The sequence below is a fragment of the Parasteatoda tepidariorum genome, chromosome 9, assembly GCF_043381705.1.
Source record: "Parasteatoda tepidariorum isolate YZ-2023 chromosome 9, CAS_Ptep_4.0, whole genome shotgun sequence".
NCBI lineage: Eukaryota > Metazoa > Arthropoda > Arachnida > Araneae > Theridiidae > Parasteatoda > Parasteatoda tepidariorum.
Genome location: NC_092212.1, coordinates 87,827,079 through 87,850,861, shown reverse-complemented (window position 1 = coordinate 87,850,861; position 23,783 = coordinate 87,827,079). Strand labels below are relative to the sequence as shown.

General features: G+C 29.4%; 2 protein-coding genes across 3 annotated transcripts in view; one reads left to right on the top strand and one right to left on the bottom strand.

Moving 5' to 3' along the window:
* The window catches only part of LOC107445744 (nucleostemin 2), a 30,515-nt gene extending 15,197 nt beyond the window's left edge, over nt 1–15,318 (top strand). Inside the window, exons 8-17 of the mRNA XM_016060221.4 lie at nt 1,169–1,282; nt 2,244–2,372; nt 5,701–5,805; nt 7,207–7,365; nt 8,722–8,817; nt 10,577–10,636; nt 12,081–12,213; nt 14,422–14,480; nt 14,563–14,682; nt 15,194–15,318. Coding sequence (XP_015915707.2) covers nt 1,169–1,282; nt 2,244–2,372; nt 5,701–5,805; nt 7,207–7,365; nt 8,722–8,817; nt 10,577–10,636; nt 12,081–12,213; nt 14,422–14,480; nt 14,563–14,682; nt 15,194–15,283 — 1,065 coding nt within the window. The 3' untranslated portion in view covers nt 15,284–15,318. The remainder of the gene's footprint in view (nt 1–1,168; nt 1,283–2,243; nt 2,373–5,700; nt 5,806–7,206; nt 7,366–8,721; nt 8,818–10,576; nt 10,637–12,080; nt 12,214–14,421; nt 14,481–14,562; nt 14,683–15,193) is intronic.
* Nucleotides 15,319–17,492: 2,174 nt separating this feature from the next.
* LOC107445747 (uncharacterized) overlaps nt 17,493–23,783 on the bottom strand; it is a 36,750-nt gene continuing 30,459 nt past the window's right edge. For both annotated transcript variants that reach the window (XM_043055133.2, XM_016060223.4), the window contains exons 7-10: nt 22,747–22,930; nt 20,316–20,487; nt 18,293–18,441; nt 17,493–17,622 (exon numbers count right to left, since the gene is read on the bottom strand). In XM_043055133.2, coding sequence (XP_042911067.1) covers nt 17,552–17,622; nt 18,293–18,441; nt 20,316–20,487; nt 22,747–22,930 — 576 coding nt within the window. In that variant the 3' untranslated portion in view covers nt 17,493–17,551. The remainder of the gene's footprint in view (nt 17,623–18,292; nt 18,442–20,315; nt 20,488–22,746; nt 22,931–23,783) is intronic.

Sequence of the window (23,783 nt, the reverse complement as noted above, 5' to 3'; positions counted from 1 at the left end):
GTATAATTTCAGTCCTGTGTAGTTTTGCCTCTATCATGTCTTCCTTTTCAGAATCAATTTCTAACTTCTTATGATTGTCCATTACACTGTTCAAAATCAATTCATTTGTTGGATATAGAGCAGTTAAGTTCTCATTAAGTTAAGTTGAGTGGTACGTAAATAACAACTCAAGTTGTTTGGGAAATATTTTCAGAATTATTTAATGCTATGCTGCAATGAAAAAATTTGATTTGGGAAGAAAATTGCTGTAATGACCAGAGACAGGCAAATAGTGGCCACCAGGTTAACAAGATGACCAAAAAAATTCCCTAGGCTACTAACTTTTTCAACACAATTATTCTACAACTCATTATTTATTATAAGCAGTGGGATTTATTAACAAAGAAAGGAAAAGAAATTAATGCTGATTACTTTTTTTGCTAGAAAATTGAAACTTGTGAGATAGCGGCAATATTAATGTGTATATCAATTTAATGTTTGTAACAAAGGTGAGAATATTAATGTAGCTACTACTTTAGTTTTTATTTCATAGTTTGTTTTATCAGAATACAGAAATTGCAAATAAAAGACTTATTTCGTTAAAAATTTTTCAGATTTGTATTTTTCAATTGAATATTTAACTCTTTTAATGCAAAAGTACACCATATGATTAAACAATAGCCAGGAGTGTCTATGAGAAGTATTTTATTTTGCAATAAATGTGATAAAATCAATAAATCTAGAAGCTGTCTGCTGAGAATTTTTCTTAGCTGCTAAAATTTTATAAGATTTGTCAGTCTTTGGTCAAGACAGTCTGAACGAAGACTCTACTACATATTATAGATTTCTTTTTAATTTGCTACATTATGTTATCATCTACCATGTTGTTTGTAATTAAATGTGATATTTAGTTGGTTTTTATGAACTTCAAAAACTGTTAATGAATCTAAATTAACTTGCTTTATTTTTTTATGCTAATGACATGCAAAACTGAATTTAATTTTAATCGTTATACTATAAGTAAGGGTGTGCAACCTTTTTCGAATGTTATTTTATGATTGTGTATGTAATATCCATTTTATTTTGGGCTCTGTGTAGTGTATTGCAGAAAAATAACCTTCTTAAAAGTTTGTATAATGTGAATGAAGTTTCTTTCCTAACATGAATTCTTGAATGTTTTATCTCACAGCAACGTTGGGTAACAATTTTGTCAGCTGAATGCCCAACAATGGTGTTTCATGCCAGTCTAACAAACCCTTTTGGAAAAGGAGCCCTTATCAATATATTAAGGCAATTTGGCAAGGTATTTCTTTATTATTGCTCTTTCAAAATAATTTGTATTTTATTATTTAAATTATTTCATTTGCAATTATATCCTTTCGGTATCTTTTTTTCTTTGAAATGTTATGTAGAATTATTTATATTTTATGTATAATTATTTATATTATTAAGTTATTTAATGTTTTACCTTTTTAATTTGTTAAAAAATAATAATTTTTTTATTCGGCTGATTTCCGTTATAATAGTAATTAGTTATTTTTTTATGAGATTTAAAAAGTTTTTGTCCCATTTTTTTAAAAAATAAATAAATAAATGAGGTAACATGTTACAGAAATAATAAAGATTGAGTTTTTTTTTCTTTATTGTGATATATATATATTTTATAATTTGTGGTCATACTTCTAACAAATGTTTTATGCTTCTAAAAGTTTTTTAGCTGCATTTTTAATCTTTTTTCTTATGCATTATATCTTTTTTCCCCATTATTATAAAAATTATTATTTTTTCCCATTATTACTTAAATTGAAAAGAGCTTTAAAAACTAAATACGTATAATTATAACTTTCTTTATGGACTTATTTTAATTTGAAAGTAATATTTAAATATTTTGTGCTCATGATTTTAAAAGTTTTTTCTAGTTTTTGTCTCTAGCAAGTCTAGTTTTGTTTCTTTTATTTGTTAAATGAAATCAATATACATGCCTTTCTCATAAATGAATTATATTTTAATGCTTTTTTACCAGCATTTTTAGTAGTTTTTTTAATGCATGAAATCTAAATAAATTTTCCTTTTCCTATCATCCTATCTATTTTTAAAAAGACATGAATAATTAAATGCATATAATTATAATTTTATAAGACTTATTCAATTTTGATCACAATTTTATGCTTTGCACATGCTTTCATCTAGTTTCTATTTTTTAACAATTTTTTTTATCTGTCTTTTTTTTTAAAATTTGTTTAAGGAAATTTTTATTTTTAAAGCTCCATGAAGATAAGAAACAGATCAGTGTAGGCTTCATTGGTTATCCTAATGTTGGTAAAAGTTCAATAATCAATACTTTACGTTCTAAAAAAGTCTGTAAAGTGGCACCCATTGCTGGGGAAACTAAGGTTAGTGTATTTAAAATAATTTTTTTTCCATAAATTTAAATGTTTTAAGTTTTTTAAGGCTCTCAATTATCTGGCTTGATAAGGCATGTTTGTACCTGCTGTTTTAATTTATAACTGTTGTTGAACAGTTGACCCAATTTTTTGGGTTTGCGACTACTAATGTTCTTGTAATGTTGAACCTAATCCGGAAGTCGAGGGAACCCTTGAATCTAGTATTGGAAGAAATCTGCCTTTGTAGGGACTTTTTGATGAAACTAGCCCGCATTTGCGTTACATGAAGAGGAAAATCATGAAGATCTCCCACTGTTAGCCTGACTGCAAGGAGACTCTAATCCATGATCCCTCTACCACTGAGGATACTTCACATCAGCACTGTGGATGGGGCTAGCCAATTGCTGCGAAATTCGTAACGCCTAGCAATCGCTGAGATTCGGACACGGTTTACTTCATTGGAAGGTCTATATATCCCCGTAGTCATCACGGCTTATATTTGTCATGGGATGAGAAGGAAGAAAAAATTAAGAGTGCTAAAGCAGTTATCTGCTATCAACCCACTCCTATCAGCCTGCCACTTGTAAAAAACAATATACCTTGACTCGTTCTTGTCATAATTTTTTATTTTATTTGTAGGGCTCACACCAGTATGCATGCTTGCCAAGTCTCCTGTTTTTTAATGAAGACTCCTGTATTTTACGATTATCTCCTGTTTACCCAAATATCTCCATATATATTGAAGAAATTTATTTAAAAAAAATTTGGTGATTTAAATTTGCTGAGAAGAATACATCTCTTATTCCTCAATAGCCAGTACTGCAGTATGTTGAGTGCTAATAGTTTAAGTAAAGATATCCTAAGTGGTAGACGGATCATGGGTTAGAGTCTCCTTGCCATCAGACTAACCATGGGAGTTTTTGTGGTTTTCCTTTCCATGTAAGGCAAATGCGGGTTAGTTCCATCAAAAAGTCCTCCATGAGGACAATTTTTAGTCAAAGACATTAAAAGTCTTCTGCAAATTTGCAATTTTGAAACGTGCATAACAAGAACAGAAGTAGTGATAAAACAAACAAAAAATTGGGTCTGCTGTTCAATGACGATTATAAAATAAAATAGTTTTAAGTAATTATAAATAATTGTTTAAAAAGATATTTTTTAGATTAAGATTTATAAACATATTTTTTATGTCTCTAAATGTTAGAGCTTACATTATTTCCAATTATTTATTTAAATTTCTGTTTTGTATTCTGATGTAAAACTTTACTAGTAGCCTACGAAATATCACTTGTAAAATCTCCATTATTTTATTCTCCAATATTGGCAGGTATGAGTATGGCAACATGGCTAGAATTAATGCCAAATATTTTACAAATATCACTAAAATTACACCAATGGGCAACAACTATGTTGCCTTGAAATGATTTGCAATTTAAAAAATATTAATCAAAAATAGTTTTTTTGCATTGATTTCCATGCCATAAAAAAATTTTGTACTAATTTTATTGTTCTACTCGCATGGTATGGAATGACTGAATTATCGTCAAATTTAATATCTGGAAGTGTTTAGTGCAAAAATGTTTTTTTTATAATTGTTGAAATTTAAAATTTATATTTTGTGCTTTGCATTCATGTACTCCTAGTATAAATGTTTATCAATAAAAAAATCTTTTTTTTCTCTTTTAGATAGTAACTATATTTAAAATTTTGTAATTTTGTAATTTTTAGTATAATATTTTGTTAATTCTTTCTTTCTCTGTTCTTATAATTTATTTATGTGGTCTCAGCATTTTAGTCTAGCATTGTAGGTGCATTTATTTATTAATATTATTTGAGCCTTTTTTACTACATAATGTTAATAAATATCTTCAATCATTATGGGTAATTAACCTGATTATTTTTTACAGGTTCTTAAATTCCTTAATTTTCTTTAAAAATAGAGAGTGTCCTTAAATGCCCTTAATTATTAAACATTTCAATAAATGTCCTGAAATTTTGTGTTTTCCAAATTTTTGTTAAAGTTAACAAGAAGAATAAATATTATTTATCTCAAAAATTCAAGAAATTTCAAATACAAAAGCTATTTTATATGCCATGAAGCAAAGTAAATAATGAATTGAATGACGTCTTCATAGCGTGCCCAGTACAATATTAATCTACTTCCAGCATTAGAGACTGCTACCCTTGATTTGATGGCGTAAAAGCATTCAATGTGGGAGTAATGAACGAAAAGCTGCACTATTTTCCTTACTTTTTGGGGAAAAAACTAAAAAAAATTTTTTGCATATTTTAAGGAAAATTTTTTTTTAAAAGTCTTTCTTTTTTTCACTTAAATGCAGGAACTTTTAAAACTATTCCCAATTGTATATCTGCGAATCCATGTTGGTATCATAGAAATTGCTCCCATTGGAGAATCAGCTTCCTTAACTTTTCTTCAGTTTGGAGGCAATTTTGTCCTTATTTTTTTATGTTTTGAACTTTCAGCCCTGTTTTTAGGGTGATATAAATGACAATAAGTAATTTTTGATGTGTACCATACCATGAATTAAAAAATTGCATATTTAATTTTTTTTTCTGAAGTTTGTCAACCATATTGCGTTTTTGAACCTATACCTATTGGAAATATATATTGATCAGGCTAACCGTGGGAGGTTTTCGTGGTTTTCCTCTTCATATAAAGCAAATGCAGGTTAGTTCCATTAAAAAGTTCTCCTGGAAGGCAAAATTTCTCCCAATAGTTGGTCCAGGTGTTCCCTTGTCTTCTGGATTGGGCTCAAAATTACATTTTAAAAAGAGATTTTTTCTTTGTCGTATCAATTGTCATTCTAAATTACAAAGAATGCATGATTTTCACAATTTTCTCCGCAATATTTATAAGAAACTAGTAATTTTATCATGATTAAGTAAAGTTTCTGAAAGTGTTTCTGAATTTTGTTTATAAATTAAGAACTTTATACAATAGAAAAAATAATTTTTATTGCTGTACAGATCATAATAATGAATTATTAGAATTTTTTTTTTTTTTTTCAAATGGATTAAAAATATTTTTTAAGTGCTAAAGAGGTGCTTATTTTTTGTTGAAAATCTGGGTACGCACACTGTACAGAGTTGAACATTAGTTGTCGTAAACCTAAAAAATTGGGTCGGTTGTTGTATGACCTTTCTAAAATAAAATTGTTTCCCTTTCATTAATTGTTGTTGACAACTGTATGTTTCTAATTTTATGGTTTTCATCATTCACAAACTTCTGATGATCCATTTTTCCATTTCTACTCTAAAGAAGATAAAAATATTTTTCATTTCTCTATTGATTAATTATTTCCTATGTTATTTGAAGGTTTGGCAGTACATAACTCTGATGAGAAGAATCTACCTTATTGATTGTCCCGGTGTTGTTTATCCAACTGGAGACACAGATACTGAAATTGTTTTAAAAGGAGTCGTAAGTATATTATGAATACCATAATTTCGCGAAGCCATGGCTCAAAACTTGATTAAAACTATGTGTCATAAAATATATATCCGCACCACCATGTATACCACTCAAAATTTTACCATACTAATACAGGTGCTATTTGTGGCATTAAAGCACATGTTATAAATATGAATATAACAATTTAAATGGTTAAATAAAATCATTTAAAAAGTAATTATTAAATATACAAGAAAGAAATATAAACAATCTTAGTATATATAATGGATTCTAATAATTTTCCAAGTGAAATTACACTTTTTTAAATTCTAATTTGAAGTATTCATTAAAAAATGAATCAATTAGACTTCATTAAAATTAATTTTTAGAATGTGATAAATTAAAATGAGCATAGTAAGATAAAAACATTAAGTATCTGCACACGCAATTCAAAAGTATCTGCCAGCTCATATTATTTTTGATAATAGAATAATTTTGTTAAATATACAAAAGCAGGTAACTATTTAAAAATTTTTATTACTCTTGACAAAAAAAGAAAAAAACATCTTTATATACATGCATATTAACAAGAACATTAGAGGAAGATTAATATTAATTAATAGTTATACATAAATAGGAATGCATAATTTTTAAGAACTGTGTCCATAAAAAGTAATTATATCAATTAATATATGTAATTTTGCTCCAAACGAAATTTCATTAAAGGATTTCCTACTGTCATCGCAATAATTTATTTTCGTTGTAAAGCGATAGTTGAGTTGTAAAAAAAAACTAACTAATTGTCGACTCAATTGATAACTATGGGATCGCTTCTTTGGGCTAAAGTGGCAGTTATATCTTTTATCTTTGGGAGCAGCGTGCATATAACTAAACACTGACTTTCTTCAACCATGTCTAGATCCTGATAATGCCGTCTGCATCATATTTTCTACCCCACCCCTCGCTGCAGGCTTTGCAAGCATGGATGCTTTTTTTTATACTACAATAAATATTTAAAAAAAAGTATCTGCAAAATTAGAGAATCACCACCAATGTATCCGTGCACGGTGTGCGTCTGTATTATCTAACTATGAAAATGAGACAATCTTATTTTCAAATCAGCAATCCAAAATCTTCCTTTAAAAATAAGCAATAAAAACTAATGAATTTAGTCCAAAGAAAATTATTTATTTTGAGTTCACATATCACTACATATGTAAATATATATATATATATTTATATCTTCATGATATATTTTAAAAATCTTCCAAATCTAAATTTTTTTGTATCAGAACAAAACAAGTTCATTGATTAATTCAGTATCACCCTCATCACTCACTCTTTCAATATGTTATTACTGAACACTTAATACAAAGGTATTGGAAACAGAATTCTATTAGTTTCTTCATCAATTTGAATTTTGATTTACAGGTAAGAATTGAAAATATTCAAGACCCAGAAGATCATGTTCCAGAACTTCTGGATCGTGTTAAAAAGGAATATATCATAAAAACTTACAAAGTACTGCAGTGGAGTGATCCAATAGATTTCCTTGAACAATATGCTCGCAAGTGTGGAAAACTACGAAAGGTTTGGATAAAAAAATATTAATCGTCTTGTTTATTTTCTTTTTGCCATTGCCAATCTTGTGTAAAAAAAATTAAAGGCAAAATAGTTTGTTAAAATTACTTTCAGTTTGATGAGTTGGACTCTAAAGCTGGCTTTTTAACCACTTAACATTAAGGCAGGACTGCCACTTCCTGGGGAAAACCTGGAAAATACAGGGAATTCACCTAAAACAACAGGAGTAATATTGAGTTTTTCCTTACAAACTGGGAAAATACAGGAAATTTTATTTCTTATTTTTGTCTTTTAAAAATGGTGACCACTCAAATCACAATCTATGGGACATTTAAGGATGATATTTCAGCTATACTAAACTGTTTCATTTACTGTAGCATTCATTGTTTTATGTACAGTAGGGAACCGATTATCCGGAACGATCGGGACCATCGATATTCCGAATAACTGATTTTTTCCGGTTTTCTGAATCGCTACAAAATGCCGTTATTTTATAGTTAAACCCAACTAAAAAAAGAAAATTTTAAAAATAATCTTAAAAAGAAGAAAAAACGATGAAGTAATACACTAATGATTATTTCCAAAATGATGGTAAGGTAAACATCTTTCAAAAAAAGAACAAAAAATCCTAAAATCTTATGAGGAAAAAGAATTTTTTTTTTTTTTAAATGGCGGGAAAACTAATCGAATTTCGTTCCGGTTTTCTGATTTCCGCATAACGGTTTCTGTACTGTATATTAAGCTGTTTCTTATTTTTTAAAGTTTGTCCAGCAATTAAAAATAGTACAGCTATACTAATATAGGTCACTCAGGAGCTCAGTGATTGTGTTTTAATATGTACAGGGAAAACTTTCCCCAGATTTGAGTGGCAACCCTGCATTAAGGCTATTCAAAACACATTTATGTATTAAAAAGTACTTACAAATGTTTTTTTTAAAATCATTTGCTTGAAAGTATATATGAATGTTTCTTTGTGAAGTCTTAAGTTAAAGGTAAGTATTGAAATTGCTTCCATTCCAAAATGTCAGGCTTTAATGCTGCCTCTTGAACCGCTTTAACTTAAGGCTGTACCAGAAACTGTGATACGTTATAAAGTGTTTCAATGTTAAATTTATTTTAGTAGTGTTGAATCTTATTAGGATAATAATTGAGCCTCAACTGCAAAAATACCTGATTATTATTATTTTTTTTATGGATTTAGGTAGCACACAATATTATTTTAAAAGGAAATAATTATTAAAGCTAATTTTCAATTTTCTTACAAGTTTGGAAGCCTACTTATACTATTACGACTGATGATAAGCAGTTGTTTTCTTGGTTGCTATGTTGAATTTACTTTTAAAAAAAATTCATTTCTCTGTAAAGGGAGGAGAACCAGATGTGACTGCAGTTGCGAAAATGGTGTTGAATGACTTTCAACGAGGGAAACTTCCTTACTTTGTCAAACCACCGGCAGAAGAAGTTAGTATATTTTTCAATGGATTCAATCAAACGAAATTTTCTTTTAAAATTATGTTTTTCTAATGTAAAAATAAGTGTTATTTTTAGGTTTTATTTATTTGCGACCAATTTCGCTTAGCAGAGAATTGATGCAGTTGGTTGTGGGTGGGGGTTGAAAGTAAAGGACCGGTTACTATAATTATTAGTCCATACATATTTTCACTGGTCTGAATACATGTCTCCATAAATTTACATGACTGAATTCATATATTAAGTAAATTTATATGAATACAAAGAATATGTAATGCTAAAAATTATAATGAATTAACTATTTTTTAAGAATCACAAACCAAAGCATGAAATTTTTTTTTAAAAATCAAGAAAGCATTAAATTTCATTAAATGTTTGTAATTACTAATAATAATTTGTTAAAAAAAACTATATACATCTCAATGGTACACCTTCATCAGTAAGATAAATGGCAAGAATGATAAAACAGAGATGATTTAATCCTACGTCACACTAATAATAGTGTCATTTATCATACTGATGACGATGTACTACTGACACACCTCGAGACATTTAGGTTTTAATCGAAGTTTTATCTAAATAATTTTGCCAATCAGTCGAATATTCAGCAAAAAAAAATAATAATTTTATAAACATAATTTTGTTTATAAATAAGTTTAGTCATTATTGAGAAATAATCAAAACTTAGTTATATCGTTAGTATAGGGTAAAGGGAAAAAAACTATAACAGTTATCCATTAGAAATATTTAAGATAATTAAAAAACTGACTACTGAAATAATAAAATGGAAAATAAGAGAAAAATTCTCTTAATTCTTCTCTAAAAATTATATGGAAATATAAAAAATTATATCGGAAAAAGTATCCATAAAACATTAAAAGAGTGCTATCATAAAAATGCCCATAAAAAAGATTATGTACAAAAATGAAGCAGAAAAAATAAAAGTTGGTCTGAATTTTTGAAAGAAAAGATTAAAATTGAGCATTTCTGTTTTCCAATTACCATATTTTCAAACAAAAGTAAAGAAAAAGGAATAAAGCCTAGTAGAAACCCTCTTAATTGTCATATTATAATTTAAAAAAATTGATAACAAAGGAATTTTTTTTTCAAAAGGAAAATCTTTAAAGAAATCGAAACGAAAATCACTATAAATTTAATAACGAAAAATTCAATGCTAAAATTTCAATTTAGCTTTCTCAAATTGGTGTATTTTTAGAAAAAACAGATAATAAAACAATAACTTTCATACGAAATGCTTTTTAAAAAAGGCTGTTATAATAAAAACGCTGATATAACGCAAAGGATAACAAAAAAAGCAAAAGATGAGTAGGAATAAAAATTGTTCTTAGTTGGTTTTTAGGGGTTGAAATCCTAGATAAAGACCATAAAGGTTATTTCTAATTTAACCAAAAACTAGAACATTGATGCCAAGTAATCAATTTATTTTTATCATTTTCTAATGAAGTTTATAAAATTTCAGTGTTGTATAATTTCTGATTTAGTACGTTTATTTTAGAGTTACTTTCTTTTTCATTTAATCATAAATTATTGCATGAATTTATTAATATTATGTACTAATGTAGAATTAAGTATTAATAGCACCTTTATACACTTTAAAATTGTATAATTTAAATTTCGCAAATATTAACTGTGTGTATATTTCTGTATTACCATGTTTTTGACTACTGATAGCTAGTTTGAAGGGTTGTAACTAAATAGTATTATTTCATCAACTCTTGTTTATGTTTAGATTAAAAAAGAAGAAACTGAAATAACACAACAATCAGAAAAAATGGAGTCTAATCCTGAGGTGAGTATTTATTAGAAAATAATTGAGAGTATTGTAATTTTTGATACAGCTCCGCTGACATTTTTATTCTCTGTTAGCAATGCTTTACGTTATGTAAGTTAATTTTATACAAACATTTTCTATTTATTTTTCATAATTATTGAGAAATCTCGGCACATTGAACGAACTTCTGCAGCTGCTTGCTTAAACAAAAATTTGTACTATTGTCGTATCTAAATTTGTTTGAGTTTTCAGTTTGAAATGCTGATTATTAGGAATGATTTGATTGAGTTTTCATTTTGAAATGCTGATTATGAAGTTAAGATTATTTTTAAAAAAAAGAAAAATTCTAGAGGTAGAACAAGAAATAAACAATGCTGAAACAAACAAAAAAATAGACATATAAATAACTTCATGAGAAAATGAATGGTTTATTAGCCAGTGAATTAACCAAATGGGGAAAAAATCAAATCATTGATTTAATATTTGTGCCATTATTATGGAAAAGGTGCATTTTGGAGTCAGTGAGCTGTAAATTTCTGGCAAACAACGCTAGATCGTATTAATGGGTCAAAAGAAAGTTCAATCTCGAAATTTTTTTATTTGGGCACCCATGCTTATGAACAAGTTCTACTTTATCTTATTATTTAATGATTTTAGATTTAATGTAATTTACTTAAGCTTTATTAAATACAATAGAACTCCTATTATCCAACACTTAAATAAAATAAAAAGGACACTTCGGTTATCCGACACAACTTTCACTCAGACGAGATTCATATTAGAATAAAAAATGCTAGTACTATAATGTTAGTAGTGCTCTAACTCACTCTGAAGCAAGAGATACATTAAAATTAAATAAATATGTTGATTGGTTTGAAAAACAATATGAAGCTGATGTTAACTGATTATTGCTAATAAAGCTATTCCAAAATCTGGCTGGTAAAAGAAATGACATTTGAACAAAAAACAAAAATGCATAACTGATTTTTAAAAAAAAATTTTTTTTTTTTTGTTAAACAGTTATATATATGTCAGAACAATAAAATTCAAGTTCTTTCTTTTCTTTTTGAGGCTACATTATTGTCACTATTTTAATAATTTTAATCATAGTTTAATATTTATAAATTTAAAAAAATTGTCTTAAGGAAGTTCCCTGATTATTTGAGGATTTTGATTTTCCAAAAAACCCCTGGTTCTGAGAGTGTCAGGTAATGAGGTTTCTATTTTTATTTATCATTTACAAATGTTCACTATTCGCAGAAGTATTGTTACATGATGGAACCTACACATTGATCAATTGTTTATGTTTACTGTAACTATTGATCAATGTTATAGTAAACATAACTGTTACATTATGTAACCTTCACATGTTGCATAATGTAACATGAACGAGAAAAATGCAAAATATGTTTAATGTTTTTGTCACCTATTAAGGTAATTAATGACTTTTTTTTACTTTTAGAATGAAGAAAAAGCAAATGAAGAGGATAGAGAGGAGGAGGAGGATGAAGTAGATGAAACTGAGATTGAAGATTTACGTGATTTAAAAAAGACTTTTGAATTTGATGAAGAAGATTTAATACCAGATACGAATGGTAAGTTTTATGGTTATTTTTGAAACAATTATATCTCGGAATTTTGGGTGTTTCGTAGTCTAGAACATCAGTTCCCAAAAGGTGTTCTGTGGAATCTAGACTTTAAACATTTTTGAAGCCTGCCATTTTATTTATATCCAAGCAAAACAATTAATTTTATATTTAATATTTTGGTCATTTTTATGAAATTATTGGTAAATTATTAGTCAGTGAAAAATATAATAATGTTTTTTAAAAAGAAAAAAAATTCTAATAACAATGTATTGAAAGGATTATTAAAAAAAATTTGCATTATAATTTCCCATCAAACCTTTTTCAATCCAAAGAAAATACAAAATTCAATAACAATCATTCTCAACATATGAGTTGGTTCAAACAATGTACATAATTCATTTTCTTTTCAACAAAAATCATAATTGGGTTCTTTTTTTTCTTTCTTTCATTTTTAGCTCATGTGTACACTAAGAACACATTCAGAGTTACATTTCATGCTGCTCCATAACTGAAAATTCTACTGCTTTACGTGAAGTGTACTTTTAAAACTATTACTGATAAGATGATTAAATAATTAGTAGTGTTTCTATGATTCGGTTTACAATTGAACTTTATTTATTAATTTGGGGTTCCGCCAAAGGAAGGTTGATCAATTAAGGTTGTGTAGCCGAAAACAATTGGGAACCGCTAGTCTGGGAACACCAGGCGTAGACAAAACTTTTGCAATATTGTTCAAGTATAAATGTACAGTGAAATCAGACAACAATTCAAGATCTGTTTTGCGATATAGATAGTTATTGCAACAAAAGCTATTACAAAAATTTCTTGATTTAAAAAGCTTAAATCGTAAAGACATTTGGATTGTGCCATTTTACATTCGAAAGTAACCCAATTATGATGAATTTCTCTATTTCCAGGGTTTCATAAAAATATCTTAAGGGGTTTCTTGAAAAATCAATGTTCCAAGTTCAGTCATCTAATTCAATCCAGTAGTTTGAATGAAAATAAAATATCCCTGTTCTCAATTTATTTATTTGAAGAATTGTCAAACCAACTTTAAGTTTTCTATATTTTTGTTCTATAGAATAAATTAGTTTTATATGCAGTCCAATAGTTATCAATTGCTATTAGTATTCAATATTTTATATATTTTTATAATTTGTTTATTTATTTTTATAAACAAAGAAGATAAGCTGAAAGATATATACTATTATAAATAAGTAAGACAAATCTAAAAATAGAGGTATAAGTTAGAGTTTGATATTATAAAATAATATATATAAAAAATTCATAATTTTTAAAACAATTTTTAAATATGTTTCAACATATATGAATTTATTTAACATTTATATAACTTCTAACAAAATGCAACATTATGAATAGTTTTTTTCTTTTTTAATTATACGCGACTTTCATTTTTCGGTGTAAATAATGTACAATAACAACTGTTTTATTACTAAACTAATTATAAAAAGAATTTCCTTTTACTGCAACTTAAAGTACCTTTAAATTTAAACTGTAAAATAGAAGTATTACTTTAAAGAAATTACAAATAAATTGGGGTTCTGTTGGGGGAAAAAAGTTTGTCAGAAGGCTCCTTGAACCAGAAATATTTGGAACCACTGCTGTAATGTATCCTCATAGCTGCCAACTCTACTGGAGTTTCCAGTAGACTACTGGTTTAGGCCGGTTTCTACTGGTTTAATTAAAATTCTCCTGGTTTTTGTACATTTTAGAAAATTCCATAAAATTGAGTAAATTTCCTAGTATTACTAATACATAATGATGCAAACCTCATTTATAAAAAATAGTTCTAAACTTTTTTTTTGTCCAAAAATATTGTGTTTATTTTTATTCAAAACTCTCTTTTTAAATTAATTAAAAAAATCTTTTAACTGTCTTTGATGAATTAAATGCCCATTAATATTTGAAATTATGAGTAAACATAATACATACTATTTCAAGTTCATTTCATGTAAATCACATGTGGAAAATATTGCAGTTTATCTATTTTGGTGATTATAAAAATCCCTATGTGTAAAATATTTAGTACGTACATTGTGCAACAATTATCATGAAATTTATCTTTCGTAAAATCTACTGGATTTTTTCCGGTCTGTGTTGGTAGCCATGATAATGTCTCTTCCAATTTGTTACAAATGTCGGTTGCAAAATTAAATAATTAACTTAATTTTCAATTTTCTTCCCTTGTAGAAACAACTGAAAAAGCAGAATCTATGACTGTTAGCTTTGAAGAGGAGATGGCTAGCAAGGTATGCTTGTTGTGCTTGTGGAACATTGATTTTGTGATAATCATATAAAAAAAAATTTCAAATTATTCTTGTTATGTTGTAGGTATCATCATCAGATAAAGATGAAAAAAAGAAACCAAATAAGAGGAGAAAAGGAAGGAAAAGAAAACAAGCTGATGATAATTGTGATGATATTCCAAAAATGAAGTTGAGCGCTAAACAAGTAATTAAGTTATTTAATGTTTTATTTTAGCCAACCACTCATTTATTTTTCCCTAAATGTTTTTAAAAATAGTTTTTACTCTGTTGAGGAGAAATTTATCCTACAAAAAGTGTCTTATTTTATTTTTATAAGAAATTTTATAGTATATTTAGGTATATTTTGTTCTTGTGAACATTATATATATATATATTAAGAAATTTGATTACAAGTGCTTTAATTGTTATTATTTTTATATAATTTAATTTTATATCGCATGCACTTATAGAATTAAGTTGTACACACACCTTAAAATTACATTAATTTGAATTTCGTTTATGCTAATTGTATATTTCTGATTACTGATAGCTGGTTTATTAAAATGAGACCTCTGCTCTCCCATGTACTCTTCATATGTTACATAATAATTAAGTAGTTTAAAAGTTTGCATTGTTTTTTTATCATCCTTCAAATTATTCAATTAATTGATATATTTGAATTGATATTCATATTTATCTTTTCTTCTTATTTACAGAAAAGAAAACTCATGCGAAGTCAAAAAGTGAAGAAAATTGGTGTCCACTTCTATGATACTGCAAATGTAAAGAATCGTAACAGAAAATGAATTGAAATATAAATATATAATTTTTTTTATTGAAATGACATTCTGTACTTTATTTATTCAAAATTACACTGCTTTTTTTAAAAAAATTATTGTTTAGAATTGCATTATTTGAAGATTTGAATTCATATCTTACTAAAATCTAAGAAGTCTAATTTTAAGCATCTAATGACCGATATCAACAAACTAGGATGTTGATGTAACACAAATTAAGCATCAACAATTTATTTTGTTCATAAAAAATGTCAACTGATAAATATTTGTTGATCGAGTCAGTTCAACACATTAGCAGGTTTCAAAACGGGCTTAGATAAAAATAATTTCCTTCGAGAATTCAACCTATAACAGTTGGCATGCTCTTTGGAGCAAACCTCTTTCTGAAATGCAAGCGTTGGAACAAACAAAGTTTGATAGAACTGTTGCCATATTGGAATCAGTCAAAAAAGGTGTTACAAGATGGCGGAGTGTCAAGGATTTTTTTTTATCCGATCTTTTTTCCCATTTATAAATCGTTTGTCTCAATCTCACAAACTGTACTCTTTGAGTTGTGCCAGTAAACAAACACTCCAATGAAAATATTATTACATACAGTTATGCTTGTTTCATTTTAGACAATGGTGGTTAACGCCTTTGCTTGAAACTTCATGAGTTTTACACAAATGCTGATGACAATTATTTTGCTTAATCAAACATTATGGATTGCATTAAAGCTGATTGTGCCCAAATGTTCTTTCTAAAAATCAAGCTCAAAATAAATTTGGTTTACTTACAGAAAAAAGTTTACGAATTTAGCATTACTCTGAAAAATGTTTTCCGAACTACATTCTATATGAAACTAGATCGAATTCTTTATTATACAGGGTGCGTAGCGTTTCCTCAAGTAAGCAGTTAAAGGTGCTTATTTGCGATTTTTAAAAGCCCTTAAAGGTGCTTTTTTCATTGGGTGTTTCTATAAAGTCCTTAATGCTCCTTTTTCCAAAATGATATTTTTAATCATGTTGGTTTTTGTCGCGAATTACACCAGAAGTATTGTTTGCACACTATTCTATTCAAAGTTTTCACAAATCATTCAGCCACAATAATAGTATTAGGATGTACTCACTAATAAAAATAGTTTCTTCCTATTTTTGAACATTCATATGTATATATATATATCCTAATTATATTTGGGGAGATTTCTGTATTAGTGAACTGTGTTAGAATAATCACCAATTCTTGCTGACAGCGACCCTCGAGAATCTTTAAAAAAAAACATCACAGAAAAGGACCAGCTCAAATCGTAACCACCCTCGGGCTGAAAAATCAAAATTTTTCGCTTAACACGGTCCTGAAATCCAAGGTCCAGAAATTTCAAGAAATCATCGATCACATTTATGTGTAAAAAATCTTGTATATTTTATTTTAAAATATTATAACTAGCATTTATACTTGGCATCTCTTTCATTTGTGGTGTTGGTTTCTGTCGCGAATTACGCCAAAAGTGTTGTTTGCACACTATTCTATTCAAAGTTTTCACAAATCATTCAGCCACAATAATAGTATTAGGATGTGCGCACTAATAAAATTTGTTTCTTCCTATTTTTGAACATTCATATGTATGTATATATTTATATATATATATATCCTAATTATATTTGGGGAGATTTCTGTATTAGTGAACTGTGGTAGAATAATCACCAAGTCTTGCCAACTTCTGGACAGCGACCCTCGAGAATCTTTAAAAAAAAAACATCTCAGAAAAGGACCAACTCAAATCGGGTAGAATAATAATTGTGATTAGAGATAAAAGTAAACTTACACATAATTATTAATTTAAATTATGCTGCATATAATTTATTTAGAATTTCATATATTAAAAATATCAATGATTTGAATTTATAAAGACATTAATTTTTTGAAATGAGTCATTAATGATTTTACTCAAAAAATTTTCAGGATTTTTGAGTAAGATTCACCGTCACCCCGTCAGGATTACAATATTTAAATTAGAATGCAGTTTTATTTATAATGGTATTGAAAAAGCTTTTAAGCTCTTTTTGGATGGATAAAAAGGACATTATTTCTAAAAGCATGATCTTTTCTGTGAACAGTTTTGCAGTGTAAAATCTTCCAAAACATTTGAAAAGAATGTTTTGCATACAGTTAATATAGAAGTTTTTTTATATTTCTGCCCGACCCCTATAATTATGTATCAGGGAAAGTAAAAAGAAAATTGTTGATGTAAATTTTATTGTACAGAGTTTTTTCTCACATGTTACTAAGATGTTGCTCTTACTCAAGTTTGTTAGAATGGTACCAAAATATAAAAATTTCTCTCGATTTTGGAGACAGGCTTCTCAAATCTGAAAGAGAAAAAAACAAAGTTTAATTATTTATTATGATAATTTTGAGAATAAAATTATTTCTTTACTTGTAAAATTAAATAAAATTTTATTCAATTCCTACTTATTAGTTCACGCTCTCCTTACATCTTGTTCAAATTTTCAATCGTTAATAAAATACTTGTTTTTATTATAATTTTGGGAGAAGTATAATGACAATACAAGAGGCTAATTTTTAAATAAGTTACTAGAAATTCGCTAAGTGAATAGGGTTGATTTTTTAATAAGTTCCATAAATTTTGAACTGAACTCCATTTCCTGGGTTCGTTTTCGGGACGGGTTTGATTAGATAGATTTTTTAGAAGATAAAAGAAGTCTATATAACACACTCTTGGAAAGCGTACAGTGTCGACAGAAAAGAACTTATTCTGCAGCACTATAATGGAAAGCCACACTACGCACGAAAAACCCTTGAGAGAAGGCAAATTACGACATGGGTTGTCAAGAAAATGCACCATTGAATTTTCTTCTTTTCCAGTAATACTTTCAGTGACAAAAAATATTTAAAAATTTGGATGATGTCTAAAGGGCCAATACCAGATGTTTTGCACAAAAGACAGTAGTAATCGGGTTTCTATTTTACTTATGTACGCGAACCTCCTATTTTAAATACAAAATCGAAATACATCACCTCCCATGAACCTTTCATTTCTGTCTGGGTCGTGCAAATATGAACTTGAGGCTTGTCTTACGTAAAGGTGCCAAGATTGTCCCATTTCAGAATCGTTTGGTAAACCAGACAAACTGTAGACTTTGGAGCTGTTATTTTCTAGAGAAAATCTGCAAAGTAAAAAGGTAAAAAAAAAATAAACAAAAATTAAAATCAAGTGTTGTACAAATTGGAAAATACATATAAAACAAGAAAAATAAAAACTACGTTTTTTAAGTTTGATGAAAATAGGAGAAATTATTTATTCTGTCTGATATAAAGCGAAAAATGTATCCAGGTAGCAAAATAAGGTTTATTTTCACACAACAAAAACCTTTTAATGTAAACCTAAAAAGGTTTTTTATGCGGTTTACATGTAAACCTTCTGATCTTGAAACAATATCTGTGACAATATGCTCTATTCTACGCACAGTGCCCTTTAATTTAAAACCTTGGAAAACAACCTTCTATGCAAAACCCTTAAATCGAGGTTGTTTTAGCGTGGAAAAAATCCTTGGATAAAGCTAGTCTCAAGTTGAAAATAATCTTAAATCTAGGTAGTTATAAGGTTTATTTTCGCAACGTCTTGTATGCTCAGCTAAAATCCACCTTGTCATGAAATTTTAATGGACAATGCGATTTGATCCTATCACTAGTGTGACGTCAGCTAAGGCGTCATTATGGATCTAAGCAGTGCCGTTCCTGGGGTGGCGAACGCCTGCGTGCAAGAATAATTTTGTGCGCCCCTATATACTATGTATATAGTTTAATAGTTGAATTTGGAGCCCCTTAAATTGGGCGCCTACGTGCGGGGCATTCGCTGCATACCCGCCAGGAACGGCACTGGATCTAAGTGACCATTTCATTAAAATAATTTAAAAAAGTAATTTTTATCCGTTTAGGATGTTGAAACTGCAATATTTTTACTTTAGTGAAAGAAGGTTTTTAGTACAGTACAGAACCCGTTATCCGGAAATCAGAAAACCGGAACGAAATTCGATTAGTTTTCCCGTCATTTTTAAAAAAAAAAATTTTTTTTTCCTCATAAGATTTTAGGATTTTTCGTTCTTTTTTGTAAGATGTTTAACTTACCATCATTTTGGAAATAATCATTAGTGTATTACTTCATCGTTTTTTCTTCTTTTTAAGATTATTTCCATTTATTTTTTTTTAGTTGGGTTTTACTATAAAAAAGCGGCTTTTTGTAGCGATTCAGAAAACCGGAAAAATCAGTTATCCGGAATATCGATGGTCCCGATCGTTCCGGATAATCGGTTCCCTACTGTACAAACATTTCCGTGACAATAAAAGAAAATTCCAACACAAGGTGTCCCGCAGTGAACTGATCATTAAGACACGGTTCCCAGCAGATCACCGAAGTCAGGCATCACTGGCTGCGGTCAGTGTGCGGGTGGGTGACCCACATGGATCAGTCTGCGTAGGGACCGAGGGTGTGCGGTATTGGTCCTCGTAAAACCGTGCTACCGTAAAGTGCTCGACTTCGCGTGCAGGTCGTTGGGCTACCGAAACGGGGGTGCCGCAGAGGATCAAAATTGTGATGGCATGTCTTCGGATCATCCTCAGGGATGTTTCCCAGACCGTCGCCAATAGCCCATTGTGCAGCTCTAGTGCGACGTAAATGAACTCCAACACAAGGTTGTCGTAAGGAGACATGCTTTCTGGGTCTGTAACTGGTTATTCTGTAAAAATATCGTTTCTTTGTAAGGGGTTAAAGTGTAGAATCGGGGGGGGGGGCCCTCTGATATTTAACGATTTGATAACATGCCTATGTGTATACATATGAAAATGAACTAATTACATAACGGTAAATAGAAATTGTGGTAACCTGATGCTGACGTCATTAAAAGCAGAGAGATCAAAAAAATAATATCACGGTAACCAGAAATTGAGTTTCAGCAAAATTTTACAATTGAAATGTGTTGCCAAACCCCCGATTCTACAGTTTAACCCTTGTAAGGTTTTATTCTAGAGTAAGAGAAGTCACCTGAAATTTGGATCCTGGTATTCAGCAACTCTCATCACATCCAAGAAGTTTATTCCTTGTGGTAAATAAAGAAATAATGATTGAGAATTAACAAGTGGATATCCGAAATACAGGGAATAGTGGACGTATTGCTTTGGTCCTACGAATTCTAGGATTTCCTTCGGTGTTAGTTCTGCATTTAAAAAAAAAAAGAAATTGTAAGCTATTATAAAATAACGAAAAATAATATATCTAGTGAATTAAATGTATTAAACAGGGTAAAAATGAAATAATCTATTATTACTCGTTAATTTTATAAAATTCAATGACATTATTTAATGCTGCATAAGGACATAATGTTATGCCGAAAAGTTTCATTGAAATGTTCTTTTATATTAAAATTTTATGGTGTCAAGAGACAATATAAAAAAAAAGTTGTGATCATGGGTCAAATGCTTTTTCTTTCTGGATTGACTCCGTTAAACATTTCAAAGCATGGGTTGCTGTCTCCATTTGATGTTTGTCGTCGGATTGGTTTTCATATCATGCCTTATGTACGTTTTTCCTTCTTCAGCATTTATATTTAAATCACCGTCAAGCCAGTCATTATAAGTTAAAAAATAATAAGAATTAAAAAAATACTTTAAATTATTATTGTGTTAATACATTAAAAATGTCTGCTAGTGAAAATAGAAAGAAAAACAGCAGCGGTCACCATAGCAACGCATACAATGACGACGCATGCGCACTGTTTGCTATTACTCTGGAACACAGTTGAAAAGTGTGTGAACGCCATCAAATCCAAAACAAGACCCATTTTGACAATGGGTAAAATATGTTAATTCTTTTGGAATATGTGAGGATAGACGATTTTGATTGAGAGATAATTTTGTATATGAAAGACGTTTATTATGGCTTGCTTTGTCATCCTTTAAAATAAAGCCAGGTGTGTTAGAGTGTGGACATCTTGAATGACTTTTTTACTGGTCATAATTCTCCTGTGCATAATCACACACCAGTGATTACATTTCAGAGTGGTGGGATCACTACTTGTGGGAAGAGAGATGATATAGTTTGTCTACGGTAATAACTCCCTCCGCCACAAAATCTGAGGGATTCTTCTGCTATGGAAACAAGAATAGCTCATTTCAAGGAGGGTAGCTTCTCTTCACACAATAATAGACCGGAGAAAAAGATGACCTTTCTCTCAACGACCCGAGCCAAAACCTGTCCTAAATAGTGACCCTACACCCCTTTTTGAAATAGTTATATCTCGTTACCATAGTCACCACCATGGGTCCAGACGAATGTCTAGGGGAGTTCTTACTTTAGACTAACTATATGTATCGGCTGGCGGTGGAACGCGATTTTGGAAAATGGCTGAAAATTTTCCTTTGATTGGAAAATTGCTGTAAATTTTCCGTTGAACAAGTTAGATTTTCTGTATTTCTGCTTAATAATTTGTTATTGATTTAAAGTCTGTGTGCAGAAAAATTTGGTCGATTGTAGATTTCGATTTATTTAGCGATAAAGTATGCAGCATGTAATTATAAATATTTTTTTTAATGGCGGGCACATGGAACTATTGCCCATTGGCCACAGAAATTGCCAGAACTGCTAATTCTCTTTTCGTTACCCAGTGGCCACCTGTGGCGAAACCACAGCGATGGAGCAGCGTCACCCACGTCACACTATCACAACCCGTTTATAGGGAGGGTCACATTCACACACAAAGGAGATCCATGCCTTGCCCGGGATTCGAACCCAGAACCTTTCTGATGCAAGGACAGTTCCCTGCCCCCTACACAGACCGGTCGGCTTTATTATTAATATTTAAAAACGTATTATTGAACTTCTATCGATTATTTAACTTCTTTTAACGAAATTGTATAGTTGATATAATTATAATTTTGAAATGGAAAAAAAATCTATCTAGTTTCTTATGGAACTAGTGCAATCAGACGACCATAATGTTAAACAAAAACTAATAAAAAATTTTTTCATTGAATAAACCAAATGGATGTAAGCTCGCACGATTCTCATTTCTAAATTTCATCCATGTATTTCTCTAAATTCGCATTCCAAGTCCATATTTTCAGTTCGAAGGCAGATTTGAATAGAAAACAAACAGTTGTAAACAGCTTGCTTGTAGCGTATTATTGCTTTATTGAAATTACATACACTTGCAGGCTTGTTTGTTCAATTTAGGATTATAAACCTTTGTCAAGTCGATGGACAGATGGGACATCACTGGTTACGGCGGGATTCGAACCCGCTGCGTTCACAGTGCGTTTGACGGACGATACCGCTCGGCAAGGGAGGCCCCTTTGTAGCGTAAATCACGCCAACAAAAGCGTAAGGAAGCGCCCTAATAATTAAAAGATAACTTTTATTGTGACATCTTTGAAAAACGACTCATTATGAGTGAAATTCAGAAATAAGTAATTCAGACCTTTTTTGGCAGGATTGCAGTTCATGTTTCTCAGATGTAGCAGACTTCTTCCACTCAAAGCGGGAAGTACCCAATAGGTGGCCAAAAAATCTCCGAAAGATCCATCTTGGCGCTGTTGATGTTTCAGAAAACTCATTGTTTTATCTGCTTCCCAGTTATCCGTCTCGTTTGTCGACATTAGGGCCTATGATAGAAAAATAAAAAAACAACTTATATTTTTTCTAAACCGTTAAAAGGAATGCTGAACCATTATCTTAATTCTTGAATATTACAATACCATTTCTATCAATTCGGACATTTACTAAAGTGATTGTCAACATTCACCGTGTTAAACCACCCATTTCGGACATTCACCGTAACATATGCGCAATTTTACTGTAGTATTATATATTACTATCCAAGTATTTAAATTTGGCAGCAGCGTGCAAATTCTTTTTGCAGTTTTAAGAAAAGGTTTGATTGTTAGAAATATTTCATTTTCTTTTTTTTACATTGCTCCGAAATTCAATGAAAAAACTGAACTCCGATTGGAGTAAAAAATAAAACTTTGATCTGTGTAAAAAGGTAAAATTTAATTTTGTAAAAAAAAATATAATTGGATTGGTGTCTAAAATAAAAAAAAATTATTTTGTTTTCAATCTAATAAGTGAACTGATTCTGATATAACAGTTCCATCGATTTCGACATAATCAAATGTTATTCGTTGATTTTCGTAGATTTTCGAAAAAAATATTTGGCCAATTTTTTCAATAATTCACATTAATTGCAAAAAAAAATAAAAATTTTTTTTCAAAACTTTTGTTTTCTTTCATAATTTTTTCAGTATTTATGTATTATTCAGGGGATAGTTTAATTAATCCAGCCCCTAATACTATATAGGTAACGTCAATAACTTTTAAAAACAATCGCTGCCAAATACTGAAAACCGCCAAAAAGTACCGATCAAGTACTTTAAAACTACTTTAATACAATAATATAAGGATGTTGTTGTTGTTGTTCATTTACGTCGCACTAGAGCTGCACAGATGTTTTGCACA